This window comes from Ceratotherium simum, chromosome 3 (assembly GCF_057802395.1).
Source record: "Ceratotherium simum simum isolate JZ-2026a chromosome 3, ASM5780239v1, whole genome shotgun sequence".
NCBI classification, from domain to species: domain Eukaryota; kingdom Metazoa; phylum Chordata; class Mammalia; order Perissodactyla; family Rhinocerotidae; genus Ceratotherium; species Ceratotherium simum.
In genome coordinates, this window is record NC_141902.1 from 72,578,060 (window position 1) to 72,603,437 (window position 25,378).

Below are 25,378 nucleotides of genomic sequence, written 5' to 3' on the forward strand. Positions count from 1 at the left end.
AGTTTAGAAGGACTCCTTGTAAAACAAGTCCCTTCTCTATCATATGTGCTGCAGTTATCCCCCTAGTTTCCTTTTTGACATCATTTTGATATTTTTTGCCATTTAGAAGTTTCTAATTTTTACAAAGTCAGAACTGCCAGGTTTTTTCATTTATGGCTTCTGGATTTTGTATTATGTTGAAAACATGGCAGTGTTTAAAGAAATTCTCCCAAGTTTCTTCTAATCATTTTTATTATTTTATTTGTTGTATTTACCTTTTTGAGCCATCTGGGATTTATCTTGATGTAAGGGATAAAGTAGGAATCCAACTTTATTTTTTCCTAGATGACAAACGTATTGCCCCAGCGTTTATTGAATAATCTGCTTTTTCCAGTAATTTGAAATCCACTTATCATATTCTAAGTTCCTGTGTGTATTTGGGTCCATTTACAAACTCATTTCTGTCCCGTTGGTTTAAGTCCTTAGGCTCTGATATCACAGTGTTTTACTATTACAGCTTTAAAATAGGTTTTAATATTTGTTAGCACTGGGTCCCATAGGCCTTTCTGCCCTGGGGGAAATGTTCTGTACGCGAGCCATTCGGAATGGTAGCTGCCAGCCACATGTGGCTGTTGAGCACTTAAAATATACCTAGTGCACCTGAGGAACTGAAATTTTCATTTTACTTAACTTAAATTTAAATTTGATAGCCACATGTGGCTAATCTAGGGTATAAAGTTATTATCATATCAATATATCTTAGAAATACGATTGATCGGTCCTAAAGTCCTTGGGCTTCCTTAAGGACTCTTATTTATCAGCAGCCTTGCTCTGTCTTTTCAGAGCTGGCCATGTCAGGGGGTCTGATGCCTGTGCAGATACATTATCTATATCTCTCTGGGCCCCATATCATCATCACTAAAACCATAAAGTATTTACGTATAGTTGCGTAGTCCTGAAAACATAGTAAATTGTTTGGTAGATATTTTAATGGCTTGTTATTTCTTAATCATATTCAGGAAGAACTAAAAAGTTATAGGTTTCCTACTTGCTAGTTTTTCAAGGCAAGCTACTTGGCATAATTCTGAGAGATTAAATCAGGGTGAATTGCCACAAGCAAAATATTAATTTTCTTAGAAGTTTACTGCATTTGTGGGAGGAAAGAGCATGAACAAGAAGAACATGGGTTTAAAGTAATAATGCCCAGCATTTGTCACACACATAACCTGCCAGGCCCAGTTCTCGGGGCATTCTCTCAGTACAGAGGGTAGATATTCCCTTTGTTCAACGATGAGGAAAACTGAGGCTCTGAGAGGTTGTTACTGGCTCAAGGACATTCAAGTTGCTGGTGGGTGGTAGAAACGGGGTTGGACCTTGAGTGCTCTGAGGGCAGAGCCACATCTGTGACCCCTCTGTCACCCTCTCCTGGGGGACTGACGGTCTTTGTAGAGGAAGGTTCGGAAGCACAGAAGACCCTAGTGGGCTGTGCAGGGATTTAGCGATGCTAACACCTTTGTCTCAGTGAGGCATACGAGGTTCATGGAAAGGCAGAAACAGATAGGATTGTCTTCAAACTGTCCTGGCAGTGGCAAGATGCTACTGCTGTGTCCTACCCTGATGTAATATTTGGGACTCCTAAAAAAAAGACGTTTGAATTTATAATGATAATGCCTAGATGGCAGTGGTACTAGTTTGTCATCAATAAAACTGTTTACTAAGCTAATCTGTTATCTAAATATGAGGAAAAATAGAGAAAAATAATCATTTATTCCTGTTAAGTAAAGAATAGAGAATAGTTTTATTTTTTTGTAAATTACAAAAATTTGGAGATTAATATATTGTTGCTATAGTAACATGTTCTCATTTGTTTTTAAAAATAACAATCAAGGAGTTTATGATCACCAATATTGACCATTTAAATGGTGTGAATCACTAAAATTTTAGAATGAAATAAGAACATTATGGATTGTTGAGAGCGTATGGTATGGGGGCTGACCCTTCAGGTCCTGGGTTGAGAAGTCTCCCACTGTGTTCGTTATTTGTAGCCCCTTGTTTCACCTACTCTGTCTGCCACCGTCTGGCCTAGAGGGCTTGATCATTCCTCTCCATTCCTGTTCCCTCCTGCTTGACCCCCAGTGTCTTCTAGGATCTCGATCATTTTTACCATCTGCTCCTTCCTTTGATATTTTTGTTCTGAGGCAGACTTTCCTCACTAGGAAGTGCAGTAATATTGTCTTGGTGTAAAAAGAAACTGTGTGATCACAGGCATTTCATCAGTCAGCATATGTTGAGTGTTGTGTGTGTGTGTCAGGCACCTCTTGACTACTTGTATATAGATCATCTCCAAGCTTCACAGCGCCTCTGTCGTCTCTGTGCTGTCTTGATTTTATAGGCAAGGAAACTGGGCCTTGATTTAAACTAGATTTCTCAAACCCCCAAGTCCTCCACTCTGTACCCTGTCCCTGCAGAAAGATCTGGAGCAGGATGCGCAGGGGTAGCATCCTGACGACCTCCTGATTTGTATCTCTGCTTCCTCCCCAGGTGGCAGATATGCTGCTGGAGCTCTGTGTCACCGAGCTGGAGGACGTAGCCACAGACTCGCAGAGTGGCCGCCTGTCCTCTCAGCCCGTGGTGGTGGAGAGTAGCCACCCCTACACGGACGACACCTCCTCCAGCGGCACAGTGAAGATACCAGGTACTCAGAGCTGGCCCTGGGGAAGAGACGGGGTCTCTGCCTGTAGAACAGCTTCATTTCTGTAATTGCATCAGGAGAAGCAACCATCACTGTTTTATAGAAAAGAAGCTACAGAATTGCTTTAGAATCACTTTCCCCTCCTTTTCTAAAGAACTTTTTTTTTTTTGCAAAAGAAAACTTGATACTGAAAACCATGCAAAGTAAGTGTTTAGCTTAACAATTATCAAGTGGATGCCTTAGTCACCAAAACTCAGGTCTAGAAGTAGTCCTGTGCCAGTCTCCAGAAGCCTTCCATTGTCCCCCATAAAGTGACGCTGTCCTGACTTGGAGCCATTGCTGACTTGCATTTCTGTACAGTTTCTATTACTCAAGTGTGTATCCTCTTCTTAAGTCTGTTTTAATTAATAATTTCCATCTTTTGTTTCATGTAACCTGTAGTTTTTTCCTTTATTTTCTTTTTCCTTTTTTTCAACAATTCACCTGTTGAGGAACCTGGCCTATGACCTGTCAGGCTTCCCTGCAGCCTGGATTTGCACACTCCTGCTGCACAGCAGTCTGTTCCTCAGCCCTGTCTTTCTACAGGTTTGCCCTGATTCCAGGCCCAGTTAGTTCAGCCCCGATGGCAAGACCATTGGTGGTTGTGATCCAGCATCTGGAAGCACCTGGTATCTGCTTGTCTCTCCTTTTGTGAGCTCAGCAGCTACTGATGCTCAGCGCCCATTGGGAGTTGCAAAATGGTGCTATTCTAATTGTTTCATTTCTTTCTTATTTATTAGCTAGAATTCTTTATAAAGAGTCATTTTCGCTCACCCTTTAGTTGGTTACTCAGGTGTGCTGTTTGTGTAAGAAAGACAGAATAAAGCTTGATTCTTTTCTTCTATTTTCATTGTCAAGAGAGTGAATTGTTTCCCTATCGTTCTTTGAAGGTGACTAGTTAGGTTTTTTTTTTCTTTTGTATCGTTATGAGCTCATGGATTTAATCATATATGATGGGCTTTAATTCATTGTGATTATTATCCTGTTGCGGCTCAAATTGTCACATCTCTGGACATCAGGAGCCCCTTGAGTTTAGCTCTTGAAATGACTCTGGTGGTCCATTGATAACTTCCATGCAATCTGATATGACAAGGTGCTTTAGGCTTGTCGTGTAGTTTCTACCCTCCACCTGGTGTCTGCCCTGGTGTCTTTTAGTGGAAATGGCATTTCAGATCACTGGGCTGTCATTGTTTCTAGACTTTTTCAGTGGACGGAGATAGGATGAATGGGTACAGACAGACAGACTGACTGACTGACTTTATTTTGAGTTCCTGCTGATACATTAGATTCAAATTCAGAGCTGCAAGGTTTCTATTTACCCTCTTCTGTTACATCTGTGTCACTTTTCTTCCATAACAAAAATCCTGGTTCCAAGACAGGGGATGGCAGAATTAGAATATCTCATAATTATTCATTTGCTTTATCCCACATTACATACACAACAGACTCATGATACTAGCAAACATGAATAGTTACTGAAAATAGTTAAAAAAATTTTTTTGTTTATGCTCTCTTCATTCTTCCAACTTTATTTAAATGATTGCACTATATCTACCAGAGCATGATAGCTATTAGATACTGTTCTTCCTTCCTTTTAATCTTCATTTAGTCTTAGTTTTACTCAGTTTAATACTCACTTCAAGTCCTTTGTCTGTCTTTCCTCATGGTGATTGTCTGAAGCTCCCTCCAGTCAGCTCCTCAGCAGGGCTCAGAGGACAGCAGCCCTGAGATGGGCTTGTCCACAAGAGTTTGTGCTCACACTTGAAAATTAGCTTTTCTGGATAGTAAATCCTTGGATCACATATTCTTCCCCTGTCAAAGTGTGATAATGATCTGTTTTTTCCCTTTATAAGTTGTGGTTTTTTCCGGTAATTTTACTAGAATATGTTTTTACATTGGTTGTTATAGGCAATATCCTCAGATAAGGGGTGTGTTCCTTTAAAATGTAGTTTCAAGTCTTTTCCTTCAGGACAGTTTACCTGCATGACAGTTTGTAGTGTTTGTTGGCATCCTTGCTTTAGTTTTCTTTCACAGACACGTGGTCACCATCGTACATTGGATGCCTTTTAAAGTCACGTAGGCTGCTACTTCTCTCAAATGTTTTTTAGTTCTGTCTCCCTTTCTCCTTCTATTTGTCTTAAAGCATTATCTGTTGTATTCATTTTCTCTTATGATCTTTCTAGTTTAGTCTTCTTTTCTGAATTTTTTTTCCTGTAATTCTTCCCTGAATTTTATCATTAGCTTGTGTCATTGTCCTGATTTCTTTTAACTTGTTTTGAACTAATAGATCACAATTTTGATCTTTTTTGCAGGCACATCTTTCTGGCCTGCTTTCGTTGTCTATAGAGATGTTATTCTGTTACTTATTGTCTCTTTTCTAACAATAACTTTGTATTGGATTTTACCTTGATACTTTTGTCTTGCTCACTTTTATGTGAAACTAGTTTTCTTAAACTTTTAGAATGAGATGGGGTTCAGAAAAGCTTTTTTAACTTTAAGGTATTATTCTTTCATGATAGGAATTTTAAAAACAGGAGGTATTTCCACTGAGCAGTTGCCTAAGACAAAAATCTGGTAGCCCTCTTCCACTTTTCTGTTTCTCTCTTACTTCATATCCAGTCCACCAGCAAATCCTGTCATTTTTACTTTTAAAATATATTCCAAATTCAGCCATTTCTCACCAACTCCAGACCATCCTGGGCCCAACGGTCTGGTCTCACTGGTTTCTTATACTAGCGTCATACACTAGCTGGCTGACTACGTTCCCACTTCCACTGCTAACCTCCTGTGTCCCCCAGAATCAATTCCCCACATGACATCCAGAGAGATTCTCTTAAAACCAGTCAGAACATACTGATCCTATGCTTAAAACCCACCAGTACACCCCTATAACTTTAAAATAGAATCTAAACCCCTGACCATGGCCTGCTTGACTTCGTATGAGCCCCAGTCACCTCTCCAACGTCACTCCTTCCCCCGTCTCTCTCCTGGCCCCTCCGGTCTTCTTTGCTAGTCCTTGAATATTTTCCAGATTCAGGCCATTTGTCTCGCTTCATACTTGCCATCTCCCTGAAATATTCTTCCCCTGGACAATTAGTTATAGATCTCTGATTCTATCTTCCCTGCTCAGAAAATCCTTTCCTAACCACCATACACAAAAAGAGCCTTTTCCAAACCTCATTTCACACACTTCCTTTTTCATAGCAGTTATACCCTGTGACATTTAACAGACACCATCTGTTTCTGTCTCACACTAGAGCAGGGACTGGCTAGAACCAATATTGCATATGAGGAGTGAGAGGGGGAAATCTTTGCCTTGTTCCAATAGGGAGAATATGTTCAGTCTCTCAGCATTAAATGTGTTAATCTCTCAGCATTAAATGTGTTAACTATAGGTTTTTCATAGATGCCCTTATCAGGTTGAGGAAGTTTCTTTCTATTCCTAGTTTGTGGGGGAGATTTTATCATGAACGGGTATTGGATTTTGTCAAATGCTTTTTCTGTGTCTATTGACATACTGTGTCTGTTGTCCTTTACTCTGTTAATATGGCACGTTGCATAAGTCCATTTTTGGATATTAAACTAACTTTGCATTCCTGGTAAAATCACAATTGTGCACAATGTATAATCTTTATTATATGTTGCTAATATTTTGTTAAGGATTTTTTGCGTCTGTTTTGATGAACAGTATTGGTTTGTAGCTTTTCTTTCTCTTTATTTTTTAAATTTTTAATTTATTTATGTAGCTTTCCTTTCTTTGATATCTTTGTCTGGTTTTGGTATCAGGGTAATACTGGCCTTACAGATTGAGTTGCAAAGTGTTCCCTCCTCCTCTGTTCTCTGAAAGAGTTTGTGTAGGATTGATACTGAACCAAGTGGGCTTGCCTCCTGGTGAGCTAAATAAGACTCTACACCAGTGGAAGTTGTCTCACAAAGTAAAGTGTATTTGCAGCAAATAGGAAGCCATGAGGAATCATTTCCCAAGTTGTGGCGTCCCCGAACAAAGGAAAGTAGGAACTTTTATTGGGGAATGGGAATGAATATTGAAAAGGGAGAGGCAGGTACACTGCAGTTTATGGTAATGAGGTTTAATCTCCTCCTGAAGAGATCTTCACATTAAAAATAAGGCAAGGTCATGGGCGTAGCTCTTGTAGGGATGCTAGGTTAGCTTCAGGGTGGTTGCTGGTTGTGTCTCCTTAACATAAAAAGACAACTTGGAAAAACAGTTAAATGCTTCCAAACCCACCCGTGAGTTCCTCGGGGCACTAGTTGGTGACAGGATTGGTATTATTCTTCTTATAGTTGGTAGAATTCACGAGTGAAGCTGTCTGGACCTGGGCTTTTCTTTGTGAGAAGGTAGATCTTGTCATATGTTGTATTTCTTTTTGAATCAGTTTTGGTAAATGTGTCTTTTTAGAATTTTTTCATTTCATCTAAAGTTGCCTGATATGTTGGCATAAATTTGTTCATAGTATCACTCAAAATCCTTTAAATTTCTGCAGGATTGACGGTTCTAATGAAAAAACACACTCCTGTGTATATTCTCTACTCCAGAATTCTACTACAACACCAGATGTGTGGATTTCTCCACACATCAGGCAATTTTGTGACACCAGCTGGATGTCCTACCATTTAACTCAATCCTAGCATTATCTACCTGGAGATAGCATCAGATCCCACAGGTTAAGGGCTCAGTTCCACAAGATTGCCCCTACTTCAGATGCCAATCACAAATCCAGATTATTACTTATGCTTCTGACCGATTTGCTGTAAATCAGAGGTTTCCATGATTTAAAAACCCTCCTTTGGTTCCATTAATTTGCTAGAGTGGCTCATGGAACTCAGAGAAACATTTACTTAGGTTTACCAGTTTATTATAAAGGATACAGATGAGCAGCCAGGAACTTGTGTCCCTGTGGAACTGGGGTGCTCCACCCTCCTAGCATGTGGAAGCTCATCAAATCTCCCTGTTCAAGAGTTTTTATGGAACTTAATCTGCAACAACCCCCCACCCATTCCCAGAGATTGGTTGGTAGGGTTGAAAGTTCCAACCCTCTAATCATTTGGTCTTTCTGGTGACCAGCCCCATCCTGAGGCTATCTAGGGGCCCCACCCTAAGTTACCTCATTAGCATAAACTCAGGTGGGCTCAAAAGAGCTGCTTATAAATGACATTTCTAGAGTTTTAGGAGCTCTGTGCCAGGCATGGGGGACAAGATCAAATATATTCTTACACCATGGTAGTGATGTCCCTTCTTTCTTTCCTGGTTTTGATAATTTGTGTCTTCTATTTTTGCCCCCTGGTCAGTCATGTTAAAAGTTTATCAATTTGGTTGATCTTTTCAAAGAACCAACTGTGGTTTCATTGATTTTTTTTTTTTCCCCCTCAGTTGTTTTTCTGTTTCTTCTTTTATTAATTTTCACTGTGATCTTTACCACTTTCTTCTTTCTGCTGCTTTAGGTAGAATTTGGTTTTTTTCTAGTTTCTTAATGCTGTGTTTTCATTTTTCTTGAGCCTAAAATATGTCTAGTTTCCTTTCTGAGATCTCTTGTTTGAACCATAGATTATTTAGAAGTGTTGAAGGATTTTGGGATTTCTCAAATTTCTTTCTGTTATTGGTTTCTGATTTAATTCCCTTATAGTTAGAGGGTATACACTGAATGGTTTAGATTCTTTGAAATTTGTTGAGACTTGTTTTATAGCATGTGGTCTATCCTAGAGAATGTTTTATGTCTGCTTAATAAGAATGTGCATTCTTCTTTTGTTGGGGGGAGTGTTCTGTAAATGTCTGTGACGTCAAGATGGTTGATAGTCTTGTTGAAATCTTCTGTATCCTTACTCATCTTCTATTTACTTGTTCTGTCAGTTGTTGAAAGTTGGGTATTGAAATCTCCAGCTATAATTGTGGATTTGTCTACTTCTTTCATTTCTGTCAGCTTTTTCTTCATATGTTTTGGGGCTTTGTTGTTAGGTGTGCTTACCTAATTTTGTATGTATTTTGTATTGTTAAATATTCCTGATGTTTGACCCTTTTTTCACTGTGAAATGTCCCTCTTTGTCTTTGTTAACATTTCGTGTCTTAAAGTCTATGTTGTGTAATATTAGTATAGCCACTCACTCCAGCTCTCTTATGGTTATTGTTTGCATGCTAGATCTTTGCCATCCTTTTACTTCGAAGCTTTTTTGTCTTTGAATTTAAAGTTTGTCTCTGGTTATGCATCTTTTAGTTGGATCTTGCTTTTTTTATTGTCCAGCCTGACAATCTCTGCCTTTTGATTGGCATACTTAGGCGATTTACATCTAATGTAATTGTGGATATTGTTGGATTTACATCTGCTGTTTTACTGTGTTTTCTCTATGCCTCATGTCTTTTTTTTGTTCTTCTTTTAGTGCTTTCTTTGTGTTAAACAAAAATTTTTTAGTGTACCATTTTAATTCTTTTGTTGAATTTCAACCACTTTTTTTAGTGGTTGCTCTAGGGATTAAAATATACGTTTTAATTTATTGCAGTCTAGTTCATGATAATACCTTAGTTCGGGTAAAATGTATCAACTTTTCTCCTGTATAGTTCTATTTTCTCCGCCCTCCTTTTTGCTATTATTTGTCATACATATTGCATCTATATGTTACAAATCTATGCAACATATTTGTTACCATATATGTTAGAAATATAAGCATATAATAATCATTACATTATGCCAGGGATTGGCAAACTTCACGTCACAGAGTATTACTTGGAATTTTTTTCCAACCATTTAGTAAAAACAAACCATTCTTAGCTCACAGGCTTTGCAAAATCAGTGGGTAGGACAAATCTGGCCCATGGACTATAGTTTCCTAAGCTCTGCTTTATATATCCTTTTGTCTTTTAAAAATATTAAGAAAAAGAAAGGAAAAAAATACTTATCCTATCTCTTGACCCACACATTTCTCATTTCCAGTACTCTTTATTTCTTCCTGTGAATTCAAGTTATTATCTGGTGTCATTTGATTTCAGCCTGAAATACTTTACGTGGTTTTTCTAAAGCATGTCTGCCAGCAATGAATTCTACTTTTGCATGTGCATATTTGGGAATGTTTTTATTTTGTCTTCATTTTTGAGGGATTGTTTTCATAGTTGTTAGAATTTTTTTTCCCTCTTATCACTTCAAATGTGTCATCCTACTGGTTTTTGGCCTCCATTGTTTTTGAGGAGAAGTAAACATTAATTATATTTCGTACCCCTGTATGTTAGTCTGTGTCTCTTGCTGATTTCTTGATTTTCTCTTTGTCTTTGGTTTTCAACAGTTTCAGTATAATGTGTCTGGGTATGGATCTCTGTCTTTATTCCACGTGAAGTTTATTAATTTGGGGAACTGTAGATTAATGTTTTTCATCAAATTAATGGGTTTGGGGCCATGTTTGTTCAAGTACTTTTTCTGCCCCCTTTTTTCCTCTTCCCTGTTTTTTGGGGGGAAATTCCCATTGTGCACATGTTTGTATGTTTGATGTTGTCCCCCAGGTGTTTGAGACTGCTCATTTTTCTTTAATCTTTTTTCTCCTGTTCTCTAGATAGAGTAATAGAAATTATATAGTCTTCAGGTTGACTGAATATTTTTTCCTTCCATTTAAAATATGCTGTTTTGCCCATCTAGTGAATTTTTCATTTTGGTCATTATACTTTCCAACTCAAAAATTTCCTGTTAGTACTTTTTCATAGTTCTCTTTATTGAGATTCTGTATTTGTTGAGTCATTATAATCATATTTTCCTTTATCATCTTTTCTCTGGTTTTCTTGAACTCTTTGAACATATTTATTATAGCTGCTTTGAAGTTGTTGTCTACTAAATCCTGCCTCTGGCCCATCAGAGTTAGCTCCTATTGACTGATTTTCTTCCTGAGCGTAGCTCATACTTTTCAGTGTTTTTGCATGTCTCATAATTTTTTATTGAAAACTGGACATTTTAGATAATATATTGTATCATCTGGATTCTGATGGTTTCTTTGTTTAAGATTTGTATTCTTGCTGTGTTTCTTGGGTTATTTTGTGTGTTTGTTTTGTAGCATGCCTGGAATTGCTCTCTGAAATCTGTCTCCCCCACAGCACATAGCCACGGATGTCCAGCTTCACGTTTCTGTTCTCATTTTTGTTTTCTAGCCTGACTTCTAGGGTTTGCTTCATATCTGCTTGGTTTAGTGATCAGGCCTCTTGGTTTCCCCTTCTGCTGATGGCTCCCCATGTGGGTGGGGGTGGGAAGGGCGTGGAACTAGTTTGGCAGTTTTCAGTCTGGCATTTTGGCAGTTTTTTCGTGTGTTTGTGCCCTGACTTGTCTAGGCCTCCATGACGCCCTCATTTAGCCCTTCTGTGCTCGCTGACTTCTTCCTAGAATCTCCCTGTTAAATTTCTGGCTAGTTCTCAGGTCTGACACTCACCCAGTCACACCATGTCCTTGGGCCAGTAGAGATGCAGGCTCACCTATTGGACCTTTTACTGGCACTGCCCTGGCATGTGTTTTCTGTCCCCTCCTCTACCCCAGTCATCTTCCCCTGGAGGCAGAGTCTTGTCCTGGTGAGAATGTACTCCAGCTCAGATGAGAGCAGCCCAGGCCAGAACACCATAGGTTCTCACTGTCTCTACTCAAGTTTAGCAGTTTTTTCATGAGTAGATACTTCTCAATTTGTTGTTTGCCTTTAATGGATTTACAGAGCCCTGGAATTGTCGTTTTTTTAGAATTTTGTGTGGTTTTATAGTTGTTTTGGGGGAAGAGGATTTGCCAACCTCTTTCCTCCAGCATAACTGAGGTCTTGCCCTTCATTAATTCTTTTGTAAGCTAATTTGACCCATATAAGACTCTAGATCTAATGTTAAATGCTTGAGGGATATGATTTTATATGGCATTTTGAATGTAGTGGGCAGGATAATAAAGCTTGCTCTGGTGATTGGAGTTGCAGCATGAAGATTTGCCCAGAAGTGAGAGCACAAAATGAATTGGCCAAGCAGAAGTGTCTTCTGGCCTTGCCATTGCAGGCAAAGACTTCTGTGGGATGCAGCGTGCAGGGAGGGTGGTGGTCAGTCTTAGGTTCTTGTTTTTGAGGTCAGTTCTTCCTGACTTTCTGCTTTCATTAGCTGTTAAACATTTTAGTCTCACTGTTTCTACATGGTGTGTTGTGGCTTTTGGCCTTGTCTGTGGTATGTCAGTTGGGAGTGGTGACTCTGTGTTTTGTGCTCACTTGTCCTCCAGGTGCAGAAGGACTCAGGGTGGAGTTTGACCGGCAGTGCTCCACAGAGAGGCGCCATGATCCTCTCACAGTCATGGATGGTGTCAATAGGATTGTCTCGGTGCGGTCAGGTATGAAGGGAGGTTGAACAGGGCACGATCTGCTCACCGTTGTAAGATGGAATCATTAACATTACTAAACAGAATACTACTACTTCTTTTTTATGTGAGACTTAAGGAAGGGACAATAAGCTATTTTGCTGCAAAATATAGTAGGTTTTGTCTGCTTCTTTAGAGTACTTTCAATAAGATAATTATCCAACTGATAAGTGCACCTCACCACTGGTTGGGACTACTGGGGAACTGGCATGAGAGCTGGTCCTTGTCATGGACACAGGAGTCCTAGCCTCCTGGGAGACTAGTGGGAGAGTGTGCTGTAAGATATGTGGGAGTGCCAGGCTCATGCAAGGTAAAGGTTGACATACTACAAAACTTCTTAAAGGGATTCATTTTTTAACTGATTGCAGTGAGGGCTGGGCTCTGCGCAGAGTGAGCGTTCTGTACATGTGGTAGACACAGCGCTGGAGTAGATAGGAGACATCACCTCCAGACCTGTCTCTGCTCTGCTGATGTGTGCCATGACGTTGAGCAAATCACTTTATCTGGGGTGCTTGTTAAATGCTCTTTCACTGGGCTTTTTAGAATCATTAGTGTAGGGGTGTATGTATGTGTGTGTATCTTTTTCAGACTTCTTTATCCTCCATCTCGCACACATTCCCTGGCATAACTACTCCCCACTGCCTTTGTAGTGAAAGCAGCAACAGACTGAATGTAAACGATGGACCTGGCTGTGTCCCCACAGAACTTTACTCACAAGGTGTTACCTATTTAAACCCTGGTCTAAAGCTTTGAATGAAGTGATGTGGTTACAGATGAACACGGATTTTTCCTGGCAGTTTGACGAATGTCGAAATAGTTTTCAATAGTGTTGTCAGATGTGCCTCGTTTCTCTGCTTCCAGCAGGAAGCCCCTCCAGGCCATTCCCACACTGCTCCAGACAGCCCTTCTAAGTAGAAACCTGGTCGGGGTAGCATACCACAGAGATGTCTCGTTGGCTCCCCTCCATGCCACCCCAAGCCCCGGGCTCTGCCTGTGCTGCTCCACTCTACCTCAGGGTAGCCCTTCCGTGCTGAGCTGCCCCTGTGTCCCAGGGACGCCCTGTTTGCTCAGACCTTTGCACACTTGCACCCTCTGTGGAGAAAACTAGGGCTCTTTCTCCTGTTACCTGGGTAACTGCCATCATCTCAGACATTCCCCAGGAAACCTGCCTGGGCCCCTGATCTGGATGTGGGTGCTGGCTGCTCCGCAGGCCTCTCACACTGCATTGTAGTTGTGTGAGTGTTTCCATCAGGTGGTGCCCGCCTGCCATGTTTCCCCAGTACTTGGTGCAGTGTGTGTTGAAGGGTGGTATATATTAAAATGTGGTTCACCAAGAATGGTGTGAACTCAAATTTGGGAAGACTTGGGTTAGAGGAGCCTGCTGTTCTTCAGACATGTGAATGATTTTGCTTTGTATCTGAAGAAGTTAGTGTTGATGGAATGAAACTAACAGCAAGGTGTGCTTTTCTCCACCAGGCCGAGAGTGGTCTGACTGGTCCAGCGAGCTGCGCATCCCAGGGGATGAGTTGAAGTGGAAGTTCATCAGCGACGGGTCTGTGAATGGGTGGGGCTGGCGCTTCACAGTCTATCCCATCATGCCAGCTGCAGGTAAGGGGGTTGCTTAGAGGGACAAAGGCTTGATGACCCAAGCAAGGTGCACACACAAACCATTTGCATTTAATACTTTGTGGTCTGCCTTCTCCTGTTGTGTTGGGAGCCAGCACTGCCCAAGGTCCCACCAGGGCAAAGATCAGAACTGCAAAGAGCCGCTGCAGTCATCCAGTTGTTAGGGTGTTAGCACTTCATCCCCACCCAATGGGAAAGAAGCTGTTGCTGGTTGCAATTCTTAAGCCCTTTGATTTTCAGGTAAAGTGTCAGTGTACCGAGCGTAGTTATGTGACATAGACAGTGGCCGTACTACAGCACCCCCCTAACCATGGCATCCGGGTGGACAAGGCCCAGTCCTTATTTGTCAGTTTTGTGGAAGTCTCCTTGTGGGGTAGCTCTCGCCCTGTCCAGTACGGGGATGTAACTGAGCAAAAAGGGACTCGTTCTGCCTGCCGCAATCTAGTGCCAATCAATTGCAGACGCGTCGGTGTTTGAGAAGGTAAAGTTTGTACGATTAGCTAGCATAATTGGAAGATGGTGGACTAGTGTCCTAAAGAACCATTTTAAAATCGTACAGAATCTTGAGGCAGTTAACATAGGGGGAAATGGGCAGGGAAGAGGGGATTTAGGGATGTTGATCATCTGGTATGACGAACTTCAAGGTGCCACGTTATCTCTTTCTTCTGTCATTTGTGATGGGTACCAACACAGAGTTTTTCTTTCTGGAGGTCATCATGTTCCTCGGGGACTCGGAGAACAAAGTTATTGACTTATCACAGCTGGGAGATATCGTAAGCAAGTCGTAGAACTAGCAGATCATGTATTTTGCAAAAGCAAGAGGTGCTTAATCATCTAGGCTACGTGCAGGCTAGAGTGCATTCTCAGAGTCTACTGAGTCAGGGTCACAGTTAATATTGCTTCTTTTCCCTAAGATGGCTTCCCTCATGCTAACTTAAGATCTAGCTGTTATAGGGATATTTATAGTGCTCCTTTCTTAGGCCCTAAAGACCTTCTTTCCGATCGCTGCGTCCTCTCCTGTCCATCCATGGACTTGGTGACATGTCTGTTAGACTTCCGGCTCAATCTTGCCTCAAACAGAAGCATCGTCCCTCGCCTCGCGGCATCACTGGCAGCGTGCGCACAGCTGAGCGCCTTAGGTAAACGGCACCTTTATCGTCATGTCTGTCGTACTCAATGGGAAAGATGGTCAAACTTCTGATAGTTTTTGTCTACTCATTTCAGCTGCCAGTCACAGAATGTGGGCCCTTCAGAGACTGAGGAAGCTGCTTACAACTGAATTTGGGCAATCAATTAACATAAACAGGCTCCTTGGAGATAATGACGGGGAAACAAGGGCTTTGGTATGGAACATTACATTATAGTTTCTAGACATTTGACCCTTTGGGAATAAAATGCTTTAATAATTGAAACTTCTAAATCACCGAGAAGAGTTGGGAAATTCCACATCAGAATAGGCGGCTGTTGTCACATCCAGACTTTCTTATGTTGCTGTATATACTGCGTGCGGGCTGGACTTTGATTTTAAAAACAGCAATGTGTCGATGGCTGTGAGCATAGGATCGTGTCTGTTGTACTTTACAGTGGGTCTGACTCACCACATCCCCTTTGTTTTGCTGGATGAGGTGGTTACTGTTAAAAGAATGCTTAATCCTAACCATTTTAGGAGACAGGGGTTTGTAGGCCAGAAAAGAACTGGTTCCCTGGGAGTTGCTATACTGAAATTGAGACCAAACTTTCTGAAGTGAATTTTCAAGCTCCTTTTTTATTTTCTTACTCATTATGTCATTTTAGGTTTTTTCCTCTTTGAAAATATTAATATATGTATTTTTTAGGGCAAATAGTACCAATATAATAAAACATTTAACTCATAGAAACCAAACACTCAACTTTTGCCTTTTAGGTTCCTGGAATAGGATATAATTTTGTTATTTTCTTAGAGTTTTACAGGCAGTGCTCTTGCTGCTTTGGTGAAAGGCCTCCCAGAAGCTTTGCAAAGGCAGTTTGAATATGAAGATCCTATTGTGAGAGGTGGGAAACAGCTGCTCCACAGCCCGTTCTTTAAGGTAATACTCGGCTTGTTTTAAAGTGATGGAAGAGCCACAGAGAGCTCTGTGCAGTGTATCGAGTTTCAGGCCTCCTTGAGGACAGGTGTAGGTATTGCTGAAGTTGAATATGAAAAATTTCCAAAAATGACTGTATGATCTAAGCCCTTATACTTGAAGTATTAGCATGCTTTGAGGTGCGTTGACTTAGGCAGCAAGTGTTGTAGCAGTTGTGAATCTGAGGTCCTCTGTGTCAGGTGCATTGCTAGAAACTGGGTAGGAATAATTCACATCACTGGTGGGAAAACACTTGCTGGGCGACTGGCAGTCAGCCTGAAATAGGAGCTCCTGAATGAGGACCCACGGAAACCCTGTGATGGTGGTCGTCTTTGGCGTGCAGTGCTGGTGAAGTGGAATGTAAGCTGCATTTCTGAGTGTCCCTGTGTTAATTTTTGGTGGCTGCAGGTACTGGTAGCTCTTGCTTGTGACCTGGAACTAGACACTCTCCCTTGCTGTGCTGAGACACACAAGTGGGCTTGGTTTCGAAGGTACTGCATGGCCTCCCGCGTTGCTGTGGCCCTGGACAAAAGAACACCATTGCCCCGTCTGTTTCTCGATGAGGTATTGCATGTTATTTTGGAATGCAAAAGCGTTTTCTTTATTCAGCTACAATATAAAAAGATGACAATATTATGAGACACAGCAACATTTCTCAAGGAAAAAGCACATAGGTGAAAGTGAATGAAGTGACATTGTGAATTTCAGTTAAAGTTTACTTTTAGTAAACTGAAGACATAATGGTACCGCCTAGACTTTCTTTTACTATCATAGACTTGATATAATCATATTGATTTTGCTTATTAACCATAAAATCAGTGCTGATGTTGGCATTCCCTCATGTTCTCAGTTGAGGATTCTTCCTGGCTTCTTACCTTAATAGTATTTATTTTATTCTTGAGAGATGAGTGTTTGATTTATAATCTCATAATAATGTTGTCTAGGTGGCTAAGAAAATTCGTGAGTTAATGGCAGACAGCGAAAACATGGATGTTCTCCATGAGAGCCACGACATTTTTAAGAGAGAGCAAGATGAACAACTGGTGCAGTGGATGAACAGGTTATTATATTAGAAGCAAGAAATAATGTTGTATGGGAGAGCAAGGTGTTTCACAGGCAGTTCTTCCCATGTCCATTGTTCGTTTAATGTTTGTTGTAGGCGACCAGATGACTGGACTCTTTCTGCTGGCGGCAGTGGAACAATTTATGGATGGGGACACAATCATAGGGGGCAGCTTGGGGGCATTGAAGGTGCAAAAGTTAAAGTTCCCACCCCATGTGAAGCCCTTGCAACTCTCAGACCCGTGCAGTTAATTGGAGGAGAACAGACTCTCTTTGCAGTGACAGCTGATGGGAAGGTAAGGGTGCATTTTCTGTGTCACATGGACATTAAAACTGAGCGACAACTGTGTCTAGAGTGCATTGTTTGGTCCATAGTGTGTGTCAGGATTCTGTACTGAAACATTATCTCAAGAGTAATAGTACTTAAGTTGTGCTAGAAGCAGTCATTGTTCTAGAATATTTCTGTATGATTTGTAATGTGTTCTATAACTTTAAAATTTTTATTTTGAAATACAGCATGCATACAGAAGTATATTATAATTGTTTGCATTACAGTAATTCGTTAGATGTATTCCTTTTTTGTTTGCTATCATAATGCTATCTTTTAAAAAATGAATTGCTGCTGGTGTGTGGAAATAGTTGATGTTTATGTATCGACTTTACATCTAGTGACCTTATTCTACTCTTTTCTTTCTTATGTGTCTCAAGATTTTTTTGTATCTTTATGGAGAACCATAATCTGTAAATGAATTTTGTTCCTTCCTTTCTGGTTTACCTATCTTTTATTTTTTTCATTTTTCTTGCTCCTTGTGCTTGGGGGAAGTTGCTGTATAATATTGAACAGGGGTGGTGGTAGTGGGTCTGTTCTTTTCTTGGTCCAGGCTGCAAAGGAAACACTGTGATTGAATGTTTCGCATACTTACTGTGGTGGTTCAGTAGATGCCTTATATCAGATTGAGGAAGTTCCCTTCTGTTTCTATTCATGTACAGATATTTACTTTTGTCAAACATTCATTCTGCATTTAAAAAAATATTCTTATGGATGTTTTCTCCATTATTGGATTAATATAGTGAATTGTATTAATTGGTTTTCTTATATTAAATAGTCTTGCATTCTTTGGAGAAACCCAGCTTGGTCAGTATATATTTTATAGGTTTTTGGTTTGTGTTGGTGAATATTTTGTTTGTGGTTTTGGGGAGATCCAAAATCATGAGTGCCATCATCATAATTTTCCTGTCTTATGCACTCCTTGTCTGATCTTAGTACTGTATTAGTTATTTGTTTTACTTACAACAATTAACTTAAAACAATACACATTTATTACCTCACAGTTTCTCTGGGTCAGGACTCTGGAGGTGGGTCTTCCAGCCCAGAATCTCTCACCAGGCTGCAGTTGCCTCAGGGCTGTACTGAGGAGGATTCAGTTCCTCGTGGGCTGTTGGCTGAGGTCGCCCTCAGTTCTTTGCCGTCTCACAACATGGTAGCTGGTTTCTTCAGAGCGAGCAAGGGAGGGGGCAAGAGAGAGTGATAGCAAGATGGAAGTCACGGTCTTGTGTGACCTAATTCAGAAGTGGCAGTCCATCCTTGTTGCCATATTGTGTCCATTAGAAGTGAGTCACTAGGTCTAGTGACTTTCAAGGAGAGGAAATTACATGGGGGCAGGAATCCCTTCGAGCAGGGACCCTTGGGAACCACGTCAGAGGCCATCCGCCAAGAGTATGAAGTGGTGCCAGCTTCATAAAAAGGGTTGAAGTGTATCCCTCTTTTTCTGTTCTCTGGAGAATTCTGTATCTTTTAGTTTCCTGATTATTTTAACTTGCATATTTAAAATCTAAAGTTAATTAGTATTTCTACCCTCCTCCCAAATAATACAAATGCTGATTCTTTGTTGTGCTGTGTTTTGGCACTAACTTATGCCCCTAAGGGTAGGCATTATTATTATTATTGTTGTTTTATATATATAATCCATGTTTTTTCTGGATTTACCCAAATGTTACACACATCTTTGCTCACCATTATTTCTTAACACCTCAGACCTTCTATCCACAATTATATTTCTTTTACTTTAAACATATGTTTTCAGTTTCCTTTAGTGAGGATCTTTTGTTGGTTAATCCTCTGATTGTTTTTGTTTGTTTATATGAGAATATCTTTATTTTGTTCCTTTTCTAGAGTAAGGGTTGCAAACATTTTTCTGTAAAGGGCATGGTAGTATTTTCGGCTATGTAGGTCATAAAGTCTCTGTTGCAACTGTGAAAGCAGCCTGTGGACAATATATAAATGAATGTGTGTGGCTGTATTCCAATAAAACTTCATTTACAAAGTGGGCCTGATTTGGCCCATTGGCTGTAATTTGCCAACCTCTGTTCTAGAGTATGAAAGTTTCAGTTGACCGTTATTTTCAGTTAGGCTATTAAAAGTTTTGTTTTGGTTTTTGGCCTTCATTGTTGCTAATGGGATGTCAGCAGTCAGACTAAGTTTTACCCAAATGAAGGTAATAAATCTTTTCTCTGTGGCTGCTTTTTTTAAATTTTTTGTGAGGAGGATTAGCCCTGAGCTAACATCCGATGCCAGTCCTCCTCTTTTTTCTGAGGAACATTGGCCCTGGGCTAATATCCGTGCCCATATCCTTCTACCTTATATGGGACGCCACCACAGCATGGCTTGACAAGCTGCACATAGGTCCGTGCCTGGGATCCGAACCTGCAAACCCCAAGCTGCTGCAGCGGAGCACGTGCACTTAACCACACGCCACTGGGCCGGCCCCTCTGTGGCTGCTTTTAAGATCTTTCTTTAGTAATGTACCGTTTCATTGTGACGTATTTAGATGTCAATTTCTTTTTATTTTTCCAGCCCTTTTTTGTTTTGTTTTGTTATTGTCAGGTGGTGAGGGCTGGGGGGTGGGCTTCCTGGTTCTGAGAAGTGGTCTTTTCGACAACTCTGGTAAATTCCTAGCATTTTTTTCAAATATTGCTTTCTGCCTGAAACTCTGAGTTCTGATTGATGTTCAAGTGAGATGGTCTATCCATTGTATCTCTAACCCTCCTTTCCTATCTCCTCTTCTCTGTGTGTTTCTGTGCCATATGCTGGATAATTTCTTCAGATCCATCTTCCAGTTCTCTGATCTCTCTTCACCTGTTTATAATCTGCTGTTTAATACATCTGGGTTTCTAATATCAATTATTATCTTTTTAATTTCTGGAAGTTCTGCTGTGGTTATTTTATAGTCTCTTGTTCCTTGGGGATACTGTTAAGCTGCTACTTCTTTAAACATAATATTGGACTGTTGGTCTGCGGACTCGCACTTGTGGTGCCTTCTTTCCTTTTGTATGATGTGAATTTTTCAAACTATGAGCTATTTTCCTTGGAAAACTTTATGTAGATACCCTTTGAGGCCTAGTTTGAAATCACTAATCAAAAGAGAATGTATGACTGTGGGTTACTACCAACCTAAGACATTGTAAGTTAAATTCTCCACCTAAGGAATTTAGACCATAGGTAGCATAAATTCAAACTGAAAACTAACTTAACGATCAACTTTTGTGGTTATGAATTCTCAGGAGAGATTTTCCCCGCTTCTCATTCAGTGCTCAGATTAAGAAGCACAGCTTTCTTCGTTGTTGTTGTCTTAGTTCTCATTCACAGTCTGAGATTATAGCCCTTTGGAGCCTCACCTTTCTACAGAGAGTCTCCCTTTAGGCTTGGCACCTCACCCCCCACACTCTGTGCACTCCAGATCCTCAAAACCTTCCCAGAGGAAGCTGGCTTTGGGGCTCATTCATCCGCCTGAGTTCTTGGTTTCACTTCCTGTTTTAGTCCTTGAGGTTGCCTTCCTGTTGTGTCAGTGCAGCAACACATTTGAAACGGCATTGACATTTTTATAGGAGGGATGTTTGATATGCATTTTGAAATGACAGTCTGATTTTTTTTTTTTTAATTAATGGTAAAGATGTTTGGTGTCTCAAAACAATTACCCACTTAGAGTGAAAGAAAAAGAGTGCTATTCTGGGTAATTTATATGCTGCCTTACAGGAATATTAAATATAATTTTTATGTGGGTGTTATTATCAGGGTTTTGCATATAGTAGATAATTAAATCTTTTTTGTTTTTCTTTTATTAATTGTAGTTGATATTCTAGACAAAAATAGACATGCTTCCAGGAAAAAGACCTTATTTTCAAAATACATTTTGTGAATTTGAGATTTCTAATAATCATAACTTTTTCTTTCATTTGTAGAGCTCTGATAAAGCACAAATAAAGTCTTAAACATTTATGTGATTTTTAAATTTCATTTCTCTGTGGTAAAAATGTGTAGGGCATTGATTGGGTTTATTAATTACTAAAATACAAGGATATTTAGATAAAAATCTGATCCTTATATTAATTTTTTTGTCCTAGCTGTATGCCACTGGGTATGGTGCAGGCGGCAGACTAGGAATTGGAGGGACAGAGTCGGTATCTACCCCAACATTACTTGAATCCATTCAGCATGTGTTTATTAAGAAAGTAGCTGTGAACTCAGGAGGAAAACACTGTCTTGCCCTCTCTTCAGAAGGAGAAGTTTACTCTTGGGGTGAGGCAGAAGATGGGAAGTTGGGGCATGGCAACAGAAGGTATTATATGAAACGTCATTTTCAATGTTACATTTTCCTTTTCTTGTTTGTTTATTTGTTTTAATGCTTGTATAGTGTATTGGTTCAGAACAACATTTACAATAATTTACTCAAATTAAATGTTAATGACTCATGTTAGAAATGAGTTCATGTGACAATATGTGGGCTTGCCTACATGACCCCCTTTGGTGGAAATCAGTTCTGAGTTTTGACTTCAAGTACTAAGTATGGTGAGCTTCTTTTTATCCTTCTCCTCAGGGCACCTTCCCTTGATCCCGAGTCACCCACCTAGTCACAATTCGCATTTTGTAATGTGCATGATACTAAAACTGTAAATACAGAGGAAATAACAGGTGTGAGGGGGAAGGGACACACAAATGACACAGTTTTTTAAACAAAGCAACCAAACCCACTAGTTTTTAAAAGTTAATGGGAACTACCTGCCAAGTTGGAGTAACAGAGACCCTCGTATCTGAAATAACTAAAGCACCAGACAAACTATGTGAACCAGCAGCCCTGAAGACACTGGATAACAGGCAATGAAGTCCCTACAGTGATCTGCAGAGGTGAATACTGACAATCACATGTGTGTGAGGACACTACCTGAGAGGCCAAGAAACAAACTACCCAAAGGATTAGAAGAAACAGTTCCCAGAGCTCACGAGGGCAGAGGATAGAGCCTCCGCCTCAAACCTCATGATTCACAGGGCATTGGTTAGAGGACTAAGAATGATGTTGCTTGAAAGTGGAGGGAAAAATTAACCATAGCCTAACTGTTGCTCTGATCCCACCAACAAAGCTTAAAAACAAGACCTGAAAGGACTAAACTGTTTACAAGTAACTTAACCATATTGTAGAGAACAAAGCTCAAGAATATTTTTATGAATACAAACATATCAAGCACCCAGCAAGATAAACCTCACAATGTTTTTCATCCAATCAGAAATTATCAGGCACGTGTCTCTTCAGTAGTGTTGGGAAAATTGGATATTCAAATGCAAAAGCATGAAATTGGACCCCTATCTTACACCACTCAGAAAAATTACCTTAAAATGGATTAAAGACTTAAATGTAAGACCTGAAGCCATGAAAATCCTAGAAGAAAACAGGGAAAAAGCTCATTGACATTGGTCTTGGCAAAAATTTTTTGGCTGTGACACCAAAGCGCAAGCAACAAAAGCAAAAATAACAAGTGGGACTACCTCAAACTAAAAAGCTTCTGTACAGCAAAGGAAACCAACAAAATGAAAAGGCAATCTATGGAATGAGAAAAAATATTTGGGAATCATATAACTAAGGGGTTAATATCCAAAATAATAAAGAAATCATAAAACTTAATAGCAAAAACAAAACAAAAAAAAGCCAATTAATCCAATTAACAGATGGGCAAATGACCTGAATAGACGTTTTTCCAAAGAAGACATACAAATGGCCAACAGGTGTGTGAAAAGGTGCTCAATGTCAGTAATCATCAGGGAAATGCAAATCAAAATGACAAGGAGATATCACCTCTCACCTATTAGAATGTCTGTTATCAAAAACGAGATAAGAAGTGCTGGTGAGGATGTGGAGAAAAGAGAAACCATGTGCATGGTAGGTGAGAAAGTAAATTGGTGCAGTCACTATGGAAAAACATTATGTAGGTTCTTCAAAAATTAAAAATAAAATTAGCATATGATCCAGCAATCCCACTTCTGGGTATATATCTGAAGGAAATGAAATCACTATCTTGAAGAGATACCTGCACTCCCATGTTCATTGTAGCGTTATTCACAATAGTCAAGATGTGGAAAAAACCTAAGTGTTCATCAATAGATGAATGGATAAAGAAAATGTGATATATAGAGTTAGATTGCTGGGAAGATGGTGGCGTAGGAGGACTCTGAACTCACCTCCTCGCATGGACACAACAAATTTATAGTTACCTTTGGAACAGTTACCCCTGAGAGAGACCCAGAAACTGGATAAAAAGAACCCCCACAACAAAGGACAGTGCTGACTGAGGTGAAAGAGGCAGAAGTACCTTTCTCGAGAGAAAAAAGCCACACTCTAGCTGCAGCGCTTCACAGCAGGGAGCAATCTGAAGGTACGAGGCTTTCCCTGGAGGAGCAGGGGATCTCAGAGGGAGAGCTATGCTACAATAGGCAGCTTTTGAACTCAGCACATCTGAGACAAGTGTCATAATATCTGGCTTTGCTGGCTACTAACAACAATGGGAAATCCCCCAGAAAAGCTGGCTCTTAAAGGGCCCATGCATAAATTTACCCATTTCAGAAAGCAACATATAATCACCAGAAAGAAAGGTGCACAGTCCTTTGGTGAAAAGAGACTCGCTTGATAGGCTCTGGGTGGATCTCAGGGAGGCAGAAGGTGGCTGAGACCACCTCATCAGGGACTGAGACATTAGCGTCAGCCATTATTGTGACCTAGTACAGGCCTACTGACAGAGATGCTGGCAGATGCCCTTGGAGATCTTTCCCTGGCCTGTTAGTGCAGGGGTTTCCCCCACCCAATAGAGCACCGATTTAATCCAGCTCAGTGAGGGCAGGGAGTCCACCCTAGGGACGGGCCCTGCCCAACAGCAAAGCCTGAGGCAATTTGTGTGCCTGCATAAGTGAGGTGTGTGAGACCTCTGCAGCAGGGCAAGTGGGTCCGCCTCTGCGGGGCAGGGCATGTGTGAGGGGCAGGCATGCATTGGCAGAGTGTGTAGGGCCTCTGCACAGGGCAAGTGGGTCTGCTTCATTGGGGCAGGGTGTGTGCACAGGGCATGACTGTGTGTGGGCCAGCAGGTGGTGGAGCTTGTCAGCTGTAGTAGATTTGTGCTTCTCAAACAGCCATATAGGGAATCTGCCCCACCTTCCAATACCTGAAATAATTGTGTGCTGCCACACGTGGGGGCCAGCCCCACCCAGCTGCACTACTGATAGAGCTGACAACAGCCTGTAGGCTGGAGGCCTACAGCAATTGTGAGCCCCTGAGCCTAGCAACCAGCCACGCTGGGGACCTACTCACTTAACAGAAAAACTGCAGCAGGAATGTGCTGTTAGACCTTGCAGCCAATTCTGTGTGGCTCCCAATGCCCAATAAAGTGACTGAAGGGACTGTAGCAGCCGCACGGAGCTGAGCCTTCAACCAGCTGACTGTGGGGACAGCCTAGCCTCCCCAGTTCAGCAAGAGTAATCCTGCCACAACAGAAGGACACACGTAGCCCACACAGGGGGACACTCCTGAAACATTTGGAACTGGTTACGAGAGGGAAGCACATTGCTGGACCTCATAAGGCATAAAGCCACTTTTCCAAGATTGGGAGACGTAGCTAATCTACCTAAAACATAGATATAAGCATAGAGAAATAGGCAAAATGAGGAGACAAAGGAATATGTTCCAAATAAGGGAACAGGACAAATCCTCAGAAAAAGAACTAAATGACACAGACATAAACAGGCTACCTAATAAAGAGTACAAACTAATAGTCATAAGGATGCTTACTGATCTTGGGAGAAGAATATATAAATACAGTGAGAACTTCAGCAAAGAATTGGAAAATATAAAAAAAGAACCAATCAGAACTGAAGAACACAATAATGGAAATGAAAAATTCACTAGAGGGACTCAATAACAGAGTAGTTGATACAGAAGAATGGATCAGTGAGTGGGATAAAAGACTAGAGGAAATCAACCAAGCTAAAGAGAAAGAAAAAGAACAAGGACAGTCTAAGGAACCTCTGGGACAACATCAAGGGCACTAACATCCGTATTATTGGTGTCCCAGAAGGAGAAGAGAGAGACACAGGGGCAGAGAATCTATTTGAAGATATAATAGCTGAAAACTTTGGTAACCTAAGGAAGGAAACAGAAATCCAGGTACAGGAAGCACAGAGAGCACCAAACAAGATGAACCCCAAA

The 25,378-nt window shown here is 40.7% G+C and overlaps 1 protein-coding gene across 12 annotated transcripts in view; it reads left to right on the plus strand.

The window, feature by feature from the left end:
* The window catches only part of HERC2 (HECT and RLD domain containing E3 ubiquitin protein ligase 2), a 236,909-nt gene that overhangs the window by 179,991 nt on the left and 31,540 nt on the right, over nucleotides 1–25,378 (plus strand). For all 12 annotated transcript variants that reach the window (XR_015551576.1, XM_087428800.1, XM_087428792.1 and 9 more), the window contains 10 exons: nucleotides 2,521–2,674; nucleotides 11,932–12,039; nucleotides 13,543–13,674; nucleotides 14,673–14,831; nucleotides 14,917–15,035; nucleotides 15,633–15,758; nucleotides 16,203–16,358; nucleotides 16,739–16,854; nucleotides 16,954–17,152; nucleotides 21,258–21,472. Coding sequence is in view for 11 of the 12 variants with exons in the window: in XM_087428800.1 (XP_087284926.1) it covers nucleotides 2,521–2,674; nucleotides 11,932–12,039; nucleotides 13,543–13,674; nucleotides 14,673–14,831; nucleotides 14,917–15,035; nucleotides 15,633–15,758; nucleotides 16,203–16,358; nucleotides 16,739–16,854; nucleotides 16,954–17,152; nucleotides 21,258–21,472 (1,484 nt within the window). In the remaining variant the exon portion in view is untranslated. The remainder of the gene's footprint in view (nucleotides 1–2,520; nucleotides 2,675–11,931; nucleotides 12,040–13,542; nucleotides 13,675–14,672; nucleotides 14,832–14,916; nucleotides 15,036–15,632; nucleotides 15,759–16,202; nucleotides 16,359–16,738; nucleotides 16,855–16,953; nucleotides 17,153–21,257; nucleotides 21,473–25,378) is intronic.